The following is a 17,456-nucleotide window of genomic DNA, read 5'->3' as shown; positions in this document are numbered from 1 at the left end:
AAATAGTAATGTGTCTAGCAATATTAATATATTTGAATGTGGTACTCCTATAAAATCATCACTTTACTGGTTTCATTGAAGGAAGTGATCTTCAGTGGCAATAATTCTAATGTATGCAGATGATTTTGATTAATATTACAGTAGGATTTCAGCTGTCTTGTGCTGCGGTGGGTCCGTAACATGGTCTTACATGTTGGCTGCTTTTGTGCAGCAGTTGTCAGAGTTGAGGGGTTGTGACAGACAGTATGGCGTAGAAAGTTCGACATGTTTGCCTTCTAGCCTTTTCCGGAAAGTTCGCTGTCCCCTGCGATAGAATGAGATGTGCTTTTCTTTTCAGTGGAATTAAAAAGGGAGGAAAAACCTTGCAGTGGCAGGGGGAGAACGGGGTGACCTTTTTGGTTAGAAGCGTTTGCTGCGGTGTGCTGCTTCTCTTCTGACTCAGGTGCTTTCGGGTGAATCCGGCAGAATAACTATTAAAGCTAAAAGGTTCTCTTTCTGTGAACCTCCTAAGTATAGTGGTCACTGAACTCCATTCTATCCTTAAATATGTACTGGAGTCCGGACACTCGTCTTAAAAACAAACACGCACGGGGCGCCTGGGTGGCTCAGTGGATTAAGCCGCTGCCTTCGGCTCAAGTCGTGATCTCAGGGTCCTGGGATCGAGCCCCGCATCGGGCTCTCTGCTCAGTGGGGAGTCCGTTTCTCCCTCTCTCTCTGCCTGCCTCTCTGCCTACTTGTGATCTCTCTCTGTCAAATAAATAAATAAAATATTAAAAACAAACAAACAAACACGCACACACACAGGTGAGCTTGACAGTGAGCCGTGCGTCGTTAGAAGGCACACCGAAGGTAAGTATGATGTAAGCAACGTCATGGGTGTCTTTGCTTCAGAGCTAAGTGTTTCGAGTCTCTTAAATAGTATCTACGTGAGTATTCAAGAAAGAATCAATAATGTGACAAAAGTGAAAGTAAAACGCATGGTTATTCCAGGCTAGAAGTGGTAATGGAATATTGCTTTAGAAATACTGTTAGGAAATACTTAGCGTGTCAGATTTACTAATTCTTTAAACATTCGTTGAGGACCTGCCATGTCTCAGGCACTCCGTAAGGGGATACCAACAAAAAGATGGTTGTGATGGAGTCCCTGTCAGTGACGAGCGGAGACAGACGTGGCAGCAGAGGAGCGGGTGTCCGAGTGACTGCGAGAGACCCTAACGGGCAGCACGGGGAGGGCTGCACGCGTCTATCCGGGAGGCAGGGCTGGGAAAGGACTTGGCGAGGGAAATAACGATCTTAATACGGCGTCCATGCCGGCCTGGATTTGGGGCTCGCGAAAGCACCGAATCCAGCTCTTGTCGCTTCTCTCCCAGGGCAGCTTTCTGTTGTCATCTGATGTGCCCCCTTTCAACTTCTGCCCTCGTGCAGGTGTCTCTGGGAACTGGATTGAGATTGCCTATGGTACGAGCTCCGGAGCGGTGCGGGTGATCGTGCAGCACCCGGAGACGGTGGGCTCGGGCCCGCAGCTCTTTCAGACTTTCACCGTTCACCGAAGTCCTGTTACAAAAATCATGCTGTCCGAGAAGCATCTGGTGTCAGGTAAAGTCCTGGTGAGGAGCTCTGTCCCCCTAAAACCTTGTCGCCTGTGTGTAGTTTTCTAGACTCCACGAATGGAAAGAAGAAGAAAAACACTGGTTTATGTGAGAAAAACATATTAAAAGAAATGGTAGAAAAGTTTAATAACTGAAGAAATGTTATGGTTGTCTTTTTAAAGAAAATTTGTTTTTAATTTTGCCTGATTGTAGTATACATAAATCTAGTAAAGCGTTGATCATATCTTTTACTTACTCTCTATTCTAATATTTTGTTCTCCTGGGAGATTATTTGAGGAAAATTACATTTTCTTGCGTTTGTTGTTCCTTAGTCATTAGGTTTTTTTTTTAAATGTAGATACTAATTAGGGACTTAGATGATACAGATTTTTAAGCTTAATGAGTGTGACACTCACAGTATGATGATCACACAGTAAAATTCCATTGATGAGGCTCACTGTATATGAAATTTCTAAAAGGCTTTAATTTTCTTTTGAGTCAGGTGTATCAGTAGAGTTTGCTTTTACATTAAATCTTTTGTAGATCAGTTCCTGCCTAACTTAAACTTTTTATAAGCATCATTTTCATCTATCAAGTTTATTGTTTATTTGAAGACTACGTCATATTAAAAGGTGATGCATCTTTGACTAATCTGCAGTCTAAGTAAACACTCATGGGGCTGAAATACCTTGTCCAAGGATGGATGGGTGGGTGGATGGGTGGTAGGTGTGTTTTTATTGATATTTAATTGGTCGAGTATAAAGTCAAGTGGTTTTGAGTATAATTATGCCCCCCTCACCCCAAACAGTCCATCTCCTCTCTACGGTTTCTTAAAGCAACTCACCTGCCTCTCTGAAGAGTCTTTGTCACGCTCTTGTTGGTTCCTCCTCTTTTGCCCAGTTGCTAAGTGTTGGGTTGCCTCAGAGCTCTTCCTCGAGTCTCCATTCTTCCTTGTCTGTACTGTTCTTGGTGACTTGAGTGTTATCGTCTGTGTGCCAGTGACCCCCAGACTTTTTCTCCACCCGTGACCATTCAGAGTTCCAAACTTGCATATCTAGTGTCTGTCTCTGGTTGGATAGACATGTCAGAATTAACCTGGATAAACAGTACTTGCGCTGTTTCTCTCAGAAGCCATCTCAGTACACAGTATCACCAGTGCTCATTTCCTGAAGCTGAAGACCTAGGAACCGCTCTTGGTTCTTCCCTTTCTCACTCCCCCACAAATGTGTAATCTGTCACTAAGTCCTTGTAGCTTCCCTTCAACGTATGTCATGGATCTGATCACTCGGTGTCCATTGCTGCCAGCCTGGTAGCTTTTATCATTTCTCCCCCAGATCACTGAGCTCAAGTGTTTTTTTTTTTTTTTTTTTTTTTTTGTCTGTTTCTCTCTTGTCTCTCTGTGGTTCATGTTCTTTATGGTACGTAGAGCCAGAAATATCTTTTAAAAATGTAAACCATGCTGATTCCCAATGGCTTCCTATTGAGTGCAGGATAAATAAACTAATAGGGTTTTTCCTGTTACGGGTCCTGTCTTCTTTCCAAGCCTCTTTTTCTCTCTGCCCTTCATGTCACTTTCCTCATTGCTCACAACACCCTAACTAACCCTTTGGCTTTTTGATTTGTTAAAAATGCTTCAGAACTTTTGCACTTCTTTTTTAAAAGATTTTATTTACTTATTTGACAGACAGAGATCACAAGTAGGCAGAGAGGCAGGCAGAGAGAGAGGGGGAAGCAGGTTCCCGCTGAGCAGAGAGCCCGACACAGGGCTCGATCCCAGGACCCCGGGATCATGACCCAAGCCAAAGGCAGAAGCTATAACCCACTGAGTCACCCAGGCGCCCCTGCACTTCTTTTTATTTGAAATGTTTCACCCCTCGGTATTTGTTTGGCTGCCTTCTTGTCATTCAGGTCCATTTCCAGTACCTCCTCAGTGAGGCCACCCGGTCCCACTTAGCCAGACGTCTCCCCAGGTCGCTTTTGCTGTCATCATCTCGATTTGTTTTCTTCATAGACTTATCACTGAATCGTTGTTTTGTTTGCTTATTTCTCGTCTGTCTCCCTCTGCTAGAATGTCAGTCTTACAGTAGCAGAAGCTCTTTGACTCTGTTCTCAACACTTACCCATACTTCTTGACACATAAAAGATGCTGAATAAATGTTACGTAAAATGAGGTAGTTAGATCCTGTGAGAAAATAAGGCTGTTTTGCCAAGGTTATTGTGATGTTCAAATGACCATACTTAGACTCATAAGTGCTGTTGTTTGCTGGTGATGAGGCTCCTGCAGGATGAGGTTCCAGAGAACTACACAGTGCAGTCTGCATTTTAACATCAAATATTGCTTGTAGGTTTGAAATTTAAATAAATTTGTCAAGAAAAATGTCCAGTTGAGCTAAAAATCTAGAGTATTTTATGTTAACTCAGTTACATTATTCTGCCACCTGGTGGATACCAACATGTATGTAACGACATTCTTTTTCTGATAGTGTTAGTTTTCATGTCTTAAATAGAAACTTAAATGATTAATTTTAACACAATAGCCATAATTAACTATTGAATCACTTTAAGTGTTTAAGGTATTTTCTTATTTTTTTTTTTTAAGGTATTTTTCTGAACCCTGGTAAGAGTGAAATCAGGAAATCATTTTCCATGAAGTTGATTAAACAGCCTAGAACTAAATGTCTCCTTTTTCACCAGAAACCAGTATCCTGAGACATGAGAATTTTGTTACATAAATAACACTGATACTTTGAATTTTTATTGCTATTTGTTAAAATTAAATTTATAAAGTTTTATTTCAAATTTGCAACTGTGGTGATTTACCCAGTAGGAAAGCTGTGTATATATGAAAGTTTGGATACTTCCTGGTTTTACTGGTGAAGTCATAGCTCATTGCTAACAATAGCACATTCTCTGGAATCCAAATAAATTGCACTTTTCCATTAAAAAGGAATGCCGCAAAAGCACATTTATTTATTTATTTTTTAATTTTTATTTATTTATTTTTTTAAAGATTTTATTTATTTATTTGACAGAGAGAGATCACAAGCAGACAGAGAGGCAGAGAGAGAGAGAGAAGCAGGCTCGTTGCCGAGCAGAGAGCCCGATGCGGGACTCGATCCCAGGACCCTGAGATCATGACCTGAGCCGAAGGCAGTGGCTTAACCCACTGGGCCACCCAGGCGCCCGATTTTTTTTATAGCACTTTTTTTAATAAGGCATGCCACAAAAGTATTTTTTTTTTTTTTTACATTAATGTCAGTTGCTGGTTTATATTTTCTAAAGGAGTATTTATATCAAAAAACAATAGAGGTCAGGTACTTGTTAGATATCTCTATATATCCACTTAATATTATTTACATGAAAAAAAAAGCTAGTTGGAGTATGTTTCTTAAATGCAGCCTCTCATTTTATATAAAAGTACTTCTTTATTTTAATTTCCTTAATATAGCTATGAGTGGGCGATACAAGCTTTTCGACAAGTGTAATTTGTGGCCGTAAATTTTCAGGAACTCCTGATCTAGGTTGTTTAATATTTAACAGAAGCAGTTTCAGTGGTTGAAAAAAATAAACTGCACAACTCATTTACTATGTAGTTTAGCCACAGAACAGAATAACATTCAGCATCTTTTGTCTTGCGTACACCTTTTTTACATTTATACTCAACAGGCTACTTTTATAAGGACCCATGGATTTACTCACATTCCTTAGATTTGTAACAAGATAAACTGTATTCAGTTCTTTCAATTTTGTTGGCTGGGTACAGATTAAACATAACTCTAGGATAAATATGTCATCGGCCATTCAAAATATGCTGTGATCTATCCAAGGTTATAGTTTAAAAAGTTAAAATTTGTTTATAAAAGTGATTTTGTTGATGCTTTTATAATCTTTCCTAGTGTGTGCCGATAATAATCATGTCCGGACGTGGACGGTAACACGCTTCAGAGGCATGATCTCTACTCAGCCAGGTTCTACTCCGTTAGCATCATTCAAGATACTGTCTCTGGAGGAGACGGAAAGTCACGGAAGCTATTCCTCTGGAAATGACATAGGTGGGTTAGATAATTTGGGGGCATTTTCAAGTACTTTGTGGGCAATGAAGAAGTAGTATGTTAACTGTAGTAGAAACCTAAAACTGAGTTTCAAATAGAAATTTTTCACTTCAGTTTTGAAACTCATTTAAAAGAAATTCAATGCGTTTCTTAGTTCTATAAATTCACAAATTATAGTCTTTTTTTTGTTTAAAAAGTTGAGAGCAGAGTTTTCATCTGTTTATCATTTCCTTATTAAAATAGTATCTCCAAATGCTGACCACTTTAGGTTGTAATTAAAAGCCAGGATAGGGAAAAAATAAATAAATAAAAGTCAGGATAGCCGTGCACATTTGACACCTGAAGCTTTTTTTTCCTTTCATTGCTAATAATCTGAAAATAAAATTTTGAAGCTGGCAAAGGGCTGGCTGTGTTACATGCTAGCAGTTGTCCCGATGGCATTGCAGTGGCTTTTCGGAGATGATAATAGCGCATCTCAGCGGATACGCTCTGATTTCAGCCAAAAGTCTATGAAGTTGGTGTGACTTGTCCATCACGACACCATATGACACGTGAATTTTCTCTCTCTCTCTCTCTCTCTCACACATACACTCTCTCTTTTCCCTCCCCCCTTTCTCTTCAGCAAAAGAATATGAAGTTGGTGTGACTTCGCTGTCAGGACACCGTATGACACGTGCAGATGTGGACTTTCTCTCTCTCTCTCACACACACACGCGCGCGCATACACATACACACACACAGTCTTCACAGAGACGAATGATCATTTTTCCCGAGGGCCCTTTTGGAAGAATCTCTACTGTGTATACATTGTGTCTCACGTACTTTTAATAGTTCCATAGGACCTGCTCACTGATTCCTGTGCCTTTCTGGTCATTTTTTAAATAAGCAGAAATTGTAGCACTGATGGAAAATAGGGAGTACGTGAGAGGTCTTTTGCCAGATTTTTTTATGTGAAACATTTAAATATATGTCCATCCAGAATATGCTTTCCGGGTAAAAGATTTCAAGGTAGTTATCTTTTTTTTTTTTTTTTTTAAGATTTTATTTATTTATTTGACACAGAGAGAGAGAGGGAAGCAGGCTTCCCGCCGAGCAGAGAGCCCGATGTGGGGCTCGATCCCAGGACCCTGAGATCATGACCTGAGCTGAAGGCAGAGGCTTAACCCACTGAGCCACCCAGGGGCCCCTCAAAATAGTTATCTTTGGAAAAAATACAAGGTGCTTATGGGAATTGTACTACCACAGTCTTAGTGTTTTTTTCAAAGAAACACTCAGTTTTGGTGATTTGAACTAATTGCTCTGTGACCCAGTTTTCTTTGTGATCTCAGCACTGGAAGTTAATTTTATCTCAGCAATGTATTTTTTTTCCTGATTTATTGAGCTATAATTGACATACAACATTGTGCAGGGTTAAGTTAACCGCATCAACAATTATATTGAGTGCCTTTGCTCCAAGAATTAGAAATCTTAAAAAAAAAAAAAAAAGAAAAGAAATGCAGTGAACCTCAAGTTGCAGTGTAGTGACCAGTGGGGATAAAAAGCGAACAGTTACATGGGGCGAGGCACCCAGGGGAGATAGTGCTAGTCTCCATGCTAGGTGTTGCCCCCTACCATCTCAGTTAATCTCCCTGACAATTTTATGAGGTAGATTATTGCCACTTAACATTGATGGAAACCGACGAGGTCTTAATGTTTGAACTAAAACTTTGAACTGAGACATGAAGGTATAGAATGTTACTGGATCGGGACATTACTGGCAGAGAAAACAGCATGCTAGAGGGATAGAGGCCCAGAGAACCTGGCAAGTTTAGAAAATGTCCAGGTCACTATAGTTGCTGGTACGTGGGTAAGAATTGTAGGGCATGAGACTGGGTGGAAGGGCAGGGTTCAATCATGGAATGTCGGGTCAGGGAGAACATGTAGAATGTGAATAAACAGCCCTGTAAGTGACAGTAGCCTTGTGAAATATTTGAAAGAGGGAAGAGAGATTCCCCCCCACCCTTTATAGTTCTTTAAGAAAATATTTTAAGGGGCACCTGGGTGGCTCAGTGGGTTAAAGCCTCTGCCTTCGGCTCAGGTCATGATCTCGGGGTCCTGGGATCGAGCCCCACATCGGGCTCTCTGCTCCGCAGGGAGCCTGCTTCCTCCTCTCTCTCTGCCTGCCTCTCTGCCTAGTTGTGATTTCTCTCTGTCAAATAAATAAAAAATATAAAAAAAAAAAAAAAAAAAAAGAAAATATTTTAAGAGCTAGACATTCAGGTTAGTGGAACAGAGTAAAAAGTCCAGCTTCAGAGGCTCCTGTGGGTGCGATCTGGACGGCAGTGGGCAGCTGAGTGATCAGTATCGGAGGCCGCCGTGAAACAAAGAACGGAGTGACTTAGAAGGCAAGAAGTTCAGAGGCAGAAGTTCAGAAGATTCTGAGGAGTCTTTCCGATTCCCTGCTCCTTCTTCACCATTGAAGATAGACACCTGAGAGCATTTTGCGTTTCGAAGGAGCCAGCTTGGGGAGAGGAGTGGAGAAACTTGAAGTTCGGGGTTGGGGGGTTGTGGATCACTGAGGTACGAAAAGTTAAGTGAGAATCTCCCATGAAGGTAAAGGTTGAAGGGAGAGAAGATACAGTCCCAGAACCCTCGTTCCTGGTCATTTTATTCATTGCTATTTTGACTTCGGTTATGGGTTGTTGAATGAGGACTGTCATTTCCTCCAGTAGAATCAGACTTCAGAAGACTGTCCAGTCGCTGTGCACCTGCACAGCCTAGTGAGCCAGACGTCTTGGGTGTGAACTCCAGTTCCGTTAGGCACGACCTGTGAGGTCTTTGGTTCCCTGATCTCTTGATGCCTTACTTTTCTCATCTGTAAAATGAAGATAATAATAGTGTATCCCTTATGTGGTTGTTAAGATGACTAAAATGAGTTACTTGGGAAGCATTTACTGTGGCACACAGTATGCATAGTGTAGGTACTTGCTCGCTAATAAACATGTTCCATTTGTTAATTACGTATGATTCACATAAGGTAAAATTGTATCATACATCACATACTTTTTGTGAATAACGAGTTGGTATTATTTTAGCGAGTGAGTGTGAAAACGAGAATTATTAGAATTTTATGTTTAAGTTTTACCTGAAATACTTTTTTTTATATTGTTCAGAATCTTTCTAAAATATATGAGCTATTCACCTGCCTTGCCAAGTATAATCAAATGAAAATAATTGAATCCTTTTTTTCAGATGGAAAACCTTGCAGGATGCAGCGGGCTTCTGATTAATTAAATTGGTTTTTTTTATTAATTAAATTCTGTTTAATGAAGTTGCACTTTATTCTCTAAGAGTTTGCATGCGGCTTTGCAAAAAAAAAGAGTAAAATCCAGGGCACCTGGGTGGCTCAGCGGGTTAAAGCCTCTGCCTTGGGCTCAGGTCATGATCCCAGAATCCTGGGATCAGCCCCGCATCTGGCTCTCTGCTCAGCAGGGAGCCTGCCTCCCCCCCCCCCCCCCCGCCCCCCGCCTGCCTCTCTTGACTACTTGTGATCTCTATCAAATAAATAAATAAAAATTTTAAAAAAAAGGTAAAATCTGTAATACATAATTTTACTTATATATCCTTTTTCTGGGGTTATAAGAAACTGAGCACATTCTCAAAGATAAAACATGTAGAGCCTATATTTTAACAGTCTCATTCTAATACTTTTGAGGTATAGTCTTATGCAAATTAATGCCTTCAGCTTTAATGGCCGTAGTGCATAAAATATAACTTGAAATATTATGTATTTCTTTAAGAAAGATTTAATGCAAGGTGGAGTACTTGCCAAAGCCCTTCATTCTTGTCTGACTTGGACATGAAATACACAATGCCATATAGTGATAGGCATGGAAAACTTTCTTTTCCTCTTTGGTATTGATATTCACGTTCCTTTTGTTCAGCGAAACCAACGAAATTTCAGTTAACTTGTTTTGGCATTGTCTGTTTCCTAACCCAGGGCCTTTCGGAGAGCGAGATGATCAACAGGTGTTTATCCAGAAAGTTGTTCCCATCACCAACAAACTGTTCGTAAGACTCTCATCGACTGGGAAAAGGTAAAACTTGATTGTAGAGGTGTTTATATTCAGAAGTCACTTTGTGTTAAAAAACCTGTTGAATAATTTGGCATATTGATGAAAGAGTGCTGTCAGAAACAAATTATTGAAAAAAGAAATCTAGTCAATCTTGTGATCATTTTAGCTTAAAATAAAGATAGTATTTAGTCCTTATCCTCTAGCATTTATTTAGATTTTCAAGCATGCTGTGGATAGCGAAGGACAAGCTATAGAGCAAGGAGTCATGAATTTGATGGCAGAGAGTTGGACTAAATTCTGATTTTTGGCACTTGCTCTTACTAGCTATGAAAATTCAACTTGTTGCTTTGTTTCTCTGAGCCCCCCCAGTTTCTTTATAAAAGAAGGTTCACCTACCTTGCAAGATATTATAAGAGAAAATGAGTTAAAAACATGAAATATCTTATGTGGTCCCTGGCACTAACAGATGCACAATGGAAGTTAGTTTCCCCTTCCTTTTCCATTGGAGTGAAATTTTACTTCTTTTAAATTATTACATGTAGCTTCACACAGATTGAGCTGCTGTACATTTCTCTTCTTTAAAAACCTAAGATTTGGGTGCCTGGGTGGCTCCGTCGTTAAGCATCTGCTTTCAGCTGAGGTCATGATCCCAGGATCTTGGGATCAAGCCCCGTATCAGGCTTCCTGCTTGGTGGAAAGCTTGCTTCTTCCTCTCCCACTCCATCTGCTTGTGTCCCCTCTCTCGCTGTGTCTCTCTCTGTCAAATAAATAAATAACATCTTAAATAAGTAAATAAAAATAAAAACCCAAGATTTTTTTTGCATGCCAGACAAGCGAAAAACATAGAATTCCCGTTAGTGGTCATTAAGAAGTTTACAGATTTTCATATAAATGTTAACAAATGCTACGGATATTCTTACTCTTCAGCATATGGTCTCTGATATTTTAAAGAATAATCTCTTGGAGATATATTTTCTTCCATCAAAGTTCATTGCATGTAGTCCTCAGCGGTTGTTAAATGAATTGATTCCAGAGAATGATTTTTATGTACTAAACTATCTTTTTGTCACCTTGTTTTTTTAAAGAAAATGTATTAGAAACCTGTGATATAGTTAGAATTTGAATTATTATCTTGAGAAATGTTATGTCATTGTGATTTATTGTGTCCTCTGCATATTCAGTGAAGATGTTGCCAAACATTAAAACTGCCACATAACATCTTCTAACGATGTAGTATTTCATATCCTTGTTCAATTCTAGTGTCTCCCCTCTTCTGATACTTTAAAGATTTATTTACTTATTTTAGAGAGAGATCAAGCAGGAAGGGGGAGGGGCAGAGGGAGAAGGAGAGAGAAACCCAAGCAGGCTCTGCACTGAGTGTGGAGCCTGACGTGGGGCTCAGTCATGACCCCAAGATCAGACTAGAGCCTAAACTAAGGGTCGTAAGCTCAACCACCATGCCACCCAGGTGCCCCTTTTCTGTTACTGTAAACAGTAGCGAGTGTTAGAATCAATTATAATCTGTATAACAAAATAAATTTTATAATTTTTACATTTACGATTCCAGAGGAAAAGATACGTTTATAAAAATAATCAGAGCGGCGCCTGGGTGGCTCAGTGGGTTAAAGCCTCTGCTTTCGGCTCAGGTCATGATCCCAGGGCCTGGGATCGAGCCCTGCATCGGGCTCTCTGCTCAGCGGGGAGCCTGCTTCCTCCTCTCTCTCTCTGCCTGCCTCTCTGCCTACTTGTGATCTCCCTCTGTCAAATAAATAAATAAAATCTTTAAAAAAAATAATCAGAAATTATTTTATAGACTTGAATAGGAAATCAACCCTTTATGAAGCTAATGTGGAGCAAAGCTTTGTTTAAAGATAGCTCAGATTCTTAAGAATGAGAAGCAAAATGAAAAAGGTTTTATTGAAAGTGGGCAGCGAACAGACCTTGTCAGTGTTTTAAAGGAAGAAGTAATTCTAAGGAATCTAGCCCACAGGGAAAACAAAAAGCAAAATCATCTTTGTTTTCAAGCAGATAGGTTTATATTGTTTCATTTCACTTTATTTTAAATGTAAACAGTAATCTAGATTTATAAAATATTTTATATCAATTTATAGGTATTAAATATAATTCACTATATCAAGAAAAATTGTAATTATCTTGATAAACACAGAAAAAACATTTGATAGTTCACCCATTTTTTACTTCAAAAAAAGGAATCTTGTACTTAAAATGACAGATTTTTTTTAATCTGAAAATAATACCTACAAAAACAATTATAGTACGCTTTATACTCTGGTGAAATATTGAAAACTTTTCCCTTAGATTGGGAGTGAGACTAGGACAGCCTCTATCACTATATGTGGGCATCTAGTTATTAACCCCTCTCCTTTTACCACTTTTTGCCCTGCCTGCTAGGAAGCTCCAGCTATGCTTCATATTCTATTTTTTGTTTCTTACATTGATAAGGATTGTATTTCCCCTTCCTCCTTTATTTTTTGACCTTGCATTTGCCTGGTACTAATTGTTTCTTTCTTTCTTTCTTTTTTTTTTTTTTTTTTTTTTTTTACTTATAAGCCCCTCTGTTTTGAGGTAGTCTGGGATAAATAATTCAATTAAGTGCAGTTAGTCAATTCTTATATGACTTTGACACATCATTTGCTAACACTATTCCTTGGTTTTCCTATTTGTTAAACGTGGATAATTGTTCATTCTCAGATTCTTTTACCCTTAATGAAAGAAAATTAATGAAATAGTTATAAAAATGCTTCAGAAAAGTTAAGAATATTATCCTAATGGAGGGTGCTACTTAGACCTCTCCATACAACTCTACATTTTTTTTCTGGTTTCAGACTTATAATTTGCACATAAGTCTTAAATGACCTCTCAGGATCTTCTCTAGTTTCATGCCTAGTTGCTTTGTTTCTTTCTGCCCTTTTAGTTCTATAACGTCTTTTTAAAGAATTATGCAATTCCTATTAAGGTTCTTTCTGTTTTTCTCTTTTTAATTTTTTTTTTCTTTCTGTTTTTCTCTTAAGGGTGACTTAAATTATTTCATTATTTCAGTTATTCATATACATTGTTTTATAAGAGCCTTTTCTCTATACTCAAAGAAACAGCACTCAAATTTTATTTCTGTCAACTTGCCTTGAACTTTTTAATGTTTTACATATAGAGGACCCTCATACATAAACAATTGATTTCAAAAATCTGGCTTACAAAGCGCTAGTTGTTCCCCGTCTTCGGCAGAATCTGTGAGATCCAGGCTGTTGACTGCACAACAATATCGTCGTTCACGGTGAGAGAATGTGAGGGCTCCAGCAGGATGGGCTCCCGGCCGCGGCGCTACTTGTTCACGGGCCACACGAACGGCAGCATCCAGATGTGGGACCTGACCACCGCCATGGATATGGTGAACAAAAGCGAAGAGAGGGGTAGGTTCCGTATGGAGAGCTCTTCGTCGCAGGGCGAGCCTCTGACGGCAGGGATGGTGATGAGGGTGTGTTTTCCCAAGATGCAGGTGGTCCCACTGAGGAGGAGCTGCTCAAGTTACTGGATCAGTGCGACCTGAGCACATCTCGCTGCGCTACTCCTAACATCAGTCCAGCAACTTCCGTGCTCCAGCACAGCCGCCTCCGGGAGTCCAGTTCCAGGTGCGGGCGGGGGTCGGGCACTGTGCCGCGAGTCCACTTGGTTGCTTTGGGGAAGATTGGGAGATCCGTAAGCACGTAGTTGTTGGAAGCCACGTTGTTCAAAGCACGTTTTTAATTCAGACTTCGTGTTGATACTCAGTTTAAAAAAAAAAAAAAAGCTTTAGTAATTTCTCATCCTCAAGCATATCTGATTCTTTTCATAGAAAAATGCTTTTTCCCTTTAACTTATTTTGTGAATTCCTGCCAATTTGGATGCCTTTTTTGCAATCAAGAGTTCGTTCAAAGGAAATTAGAAAAACCACATGTCACCTTGGATAGTATGCGGAACTTTGTTCCTGTTGCCTCAGGGACATATTAAAGGGATTACATCATCTGTCTAATCCTGGATTTAGTTATTACGTACTTTTAATACAGGGCTTAGTGTACCTTCCAGCTCGCACATTTTTAACAACTCCATAATTTGAACTAAGGACCAAATACTGATTTATATTAGTTCCGCATTAGTTTTAAAGGGTCCCCACCTCGCTTTTTTCAGCTATTCAGAAATCCAGCTGGACTGAATATGTATATGGTATTATTTTCATTGGTAATTTGATACACGTACACCTATGCAAACACTAATACATACTGTAAAGAGTCTTAATAAGTAAATTTTTACATATAGAAGTAAGGATACATCATTCTTTATATATTTAAATAATGTCTTTTCAGGTAGTTTAATGAGATATACCCCTGAAAAATCTCGGAAATCTGAACTGTAATTTTTAAAAACTCTCTTTCAGCCTTCAGCTCCAGCACCATGAAACCATCCACGAAGCAGCTACTTACGGTTCCATGAGGCCTTACAGAGAGAGTCCCCTGTTAGCAAGAGCAAGGAGGACTGAGAGCTTCCACAGTTACAGGGACTTCCAGACTGTTCATTTGAACAGAAATGTAGACAGAGGTGTCCCTGAAAATGGGAACATGGGTCCAATACAAGCCGAAGTAAAGCGGGCAACAGGGGAGTGTAACATGTCAGAGAGAAAGTCTCCTGGAACAGAAATGAAGAGTTTGCGAGAATCAGAGAGTGGATTGGAAGTGCACAAAATAGCTGAAGGTCTAGAACCCAAGAAAAGGTCCTCAGAAGAAGAAAATGAAAATAAAGTGGAATTACGGAAGAAAGGGGGATTTGAAGGAGGAGGATTCCTTGGGAGAAAGAAAGTTCCCTATCTGGCCTCATCCCCGAGTACTTCTGACGGAGGAACGGACTCCCCCGGTACTGCATCCCCGTCTCCTACGAAGACCACGCCATCTCCTCGGCATAAAAAAAGCGATTCTTCAGGTCAAGAATACAGCTTGTGAAAACTCACCAAAATAAAGTTGTTTTGTTAATTCCGATGAAGGTTCACAACTTTACTGGATTTCAGTACATTCGCTTTTACACCAAAACTTCACAAGAAATTAAAACCGGACTCATTTGGTATCTTTTTAACAATTACCTGGAGTGAGGAGGTAAAAATAATTCTGTCTCTTTGGACCTTTTGGAAAGGTTTTTTAGTTTTACAAGTACATTCTACAGATCATTTGTAAAGCAGGAGTCCATTTCAATGTTTAGCTACTCCCTGGATTTTGGAAGCAAAGTACCCAGTCCTACTGACATGGGGATACACTGCACTTGGGCATCCCTGAGGGCGCAGGGACCAGCAGATGGCGCTCCTGATCTCGTCGTGCTTGAGATTTGTCTCGCATCGTCCTGTGAAAGGAATCACGTTAAATCTCTCTGGATAGTCTCTTGTGATTGCCACGTGTTTACCAGATATTTAATGAGGTGCTATGTTTGTGAAAAATTACCTAATTCAGAAACACTATTGATGTTGACCACCAGATTACACTATGTAGTAGGCAGTCCCTTCAGATAGTTTCTTAAATCGTGGGTCATTTTCTGATTCTCATTATTTGGAGTTCTTGAATCTTAGCAAGTGTCACCAATATTAAATACCCAAAGTCCATTTAAACTTTCTTTAAAGTTGGAGCAGTTGTCTGTGTTTGAACAGATGGAATAAAAAATAATAATCAAGCCTAGAGCTTTGTGTGCCCAGAAGGGAAACCATCCTAGTCTTTCGTCTGCCTTGTCTGATTTAGGGGCCACGTGTTTCCTCCCACTGTCAATAATGAAAATAATTAAGTCAGAATGTCGCCATTTTGTTAAGCTTCTAAGACGGCAGTTCTCAACTTTTGGTTAAAGGTTTTGGCTGCTATACAAATAGTTGTTTTAAAATACATTTTGAATTATGAGACAGATTTTTTGTACCTTTTTTTCGTTTGGAATAATTTTCAAGTTTCTGCACATAGGGCAATTGTAAATTTAAAGCATTAAACATTTATTGGTGAATAATGTATATATTCCCCCATCAAGAAATAATGAGTGAAATTGAAATAAATTCTTTAAAGTTTACTATATTGCTAGTGGTTTCACAACACTTGTATTTATTTATCAATGAAGTCTAATAAAAATGATGAAGACGATGTGTTCTCGGTTATTTTAGGAGTAGTTATGCTGTTTGAAGTACACGTACAAGGTTGGCTGGGGTCTTCTTCCGGCGGTAAGAAGCGGGGAGGGCAGAGGGGGAACGGAAGAGGCTCAGAGGCTGACTTGTGTTCCCGTTGAGGGGGAGGGTCGGGCACAACATCATTGCCATATTGCTGAGGATTTGCCATTATCTCCGTAGCTGCCTTTCCCCTTCCCATGGTCAGGTAAAAGCTGGGTGGGCGAGTAAGAAAATGAGTGAAAAAATTGTATTTAACCAGCTTTCTCCAAGAGTAAAAGGCCATGGGGGAGGGAGGAGCTGGAGGTTATTACATAGTAAAAGCCCATAAAAAGGCAACTCGCTGTAGCACAGGTTGCTGTCTACTACGAGGCAGATCTTTGTGTTTCGCTCACTTAGGAGAGTTTGAACCTTGATGCTGTGACGGGGCTTTGTCGCCTGGAGCAGATGATCCCTTCTGGGCCTCAGCATTTTCCTTCTGCCTACCCCAGGTGTTTCTGTCACTGAAAAACTTGAGCTGAATCTGTATACTCCGTGTCTGATGAACAACAGGAACAGAATCAGAATTGTCACGATGAGGACAGTGTTTCCACTAATTCGTACTTCAGAGCGGTCTCAGAAGTACTCACATACCAGCCGCAGAGGTACTGCTCCCCTCGTTTCACAGAGGAGATCATGAGGAGAAATTGCTTAGCCCAAGTCTCGTCAGCTACCGAGCCAACTTTTGAACCCACGTCTGCCTGTTTCGGGAGCCTGTGGTCTTGTTCCTGGCTTTCTCATCAAGGCTGATCCATGGCCTTCACCTCAGGTTACACACGGACACTTGGTGGGGGCCTCCAGACCTGCCAAGTTCAAATCTGGTGGGTGGGATCCACGCTTTGAAAAAAGCGCCACAGTTGATTCTAACGGACGCTGATGGCTGAGAGATCAGAACATCCTATTAAATGGGCTCACCCTTATCATCATTTATGTGTGAATCATAACTCAGAGCTGTTAGTGTGTTTTCATAAACCTTGTTTACGTTGAAAAATTAAGCAAACCATCTTGAGATGAATTTACGTGATATCTGTGTGTTGGAAATAAACGACTCAGATGTGACATAATTAAGTTCTTTATCCCTGAATCACTCCATCTGGCCTATATTTTATTTACAGGTTGTTCGAGTTGAATTCTATTGATGACAGCAATGACTTTAAGATCAGGTACACGGACGGATTAGTATTTAGGTTTTTCCATTTAGTGGAAACAACATCATCTCATCTATAAATAAAATTTTTAACAGAGATTATAAAAACATAGGTACACACTCTTATCAAACCGCTAATATTAGGAGTAACAGTAGTTCTGAAGCCGGGAAGGTGGCCTCTGGGAGTGGTCAGACTGTGTTGGGAGATTTAGAACCAATTTAAAGGGATTTGTAGAGACCTGCTCGTCCTCCTTTGTGGTGTACCCCAGGGCCACAGTCCCTGAGCACAGCTAGTAGCTCAGTCCCTGAGTGCCTCTGGGTTGCTTTCTGACTTTCGCTACTGGCTCTCGACGCCAGAACCCCGGATCTCCTGTAGGCCTTGAAAAGCTCTGGGGCGCCTGG

At 40.1% G+C, this 17,456-nt stretch overlaps 1 protein-coding gene across 2 annotated transcripts in view; it reads left to right on the top strand.

Annotated features, from left to right (window-relative positions):
• Nucleotides 1-15,862, top strand: part of KCTD3 (potassium channel tetramerization domain containing 3) — a 53,585-nt gene extending 37,723 nt beyond the window's left edge. Inside the window, exons 13-18 of one of the 2 annotated variants that reach the window (XM_045983055.1) lie at nt 1,426-1,596; nt 5,486-5,641; nt 9,621-9,717; nt 12,940-13,124; nt 13,211-13,343; nt 14,126-15,862. In XM_045983055.1, the coding sequence (XP_045839011.1) occupies nt 1,426-1,596; nt 5,486-5,641; nt 9,621-9,717; nt 12,940-13,124; nt 13,211-13,343; nt 14,126-14,684 (1,301 nt within the window). In that variant the 3' untranslated portion in view covers nt 14,685-15,862. Of the gene's footprint in view, nt 1-1,425; nt 1,597-5,485; nt 5,642-9,620; nt 9,718-12,939; nt 13,125-13,204; nt 13,344-14,125 lie in introns of both variants that reach the window. The other variant, XM_045983054.1, reaches the window with a different exon arrangement.
• The last annotated feature ends 1,594 nt before the right edge of the window (nt 15,863-17,456 follow it).

This window comes from Meles meles, chromosome 17 (assembly GCF_922984935.1).
Source record: "Meles meles chromosome 17, mMelMel3.1 paternal haplotype, whole genome shotgun sequence".
Classification (NCBI taxonomy): domain Eukaryota; kingdom Metazoa; phylum Chordata; class Mammalia; order Carnivora; family Mustelidae; genus Meles; species Meles meles.
This window is presented reverse-complemented; position numbering and strand designations above follow the sequence as displayed.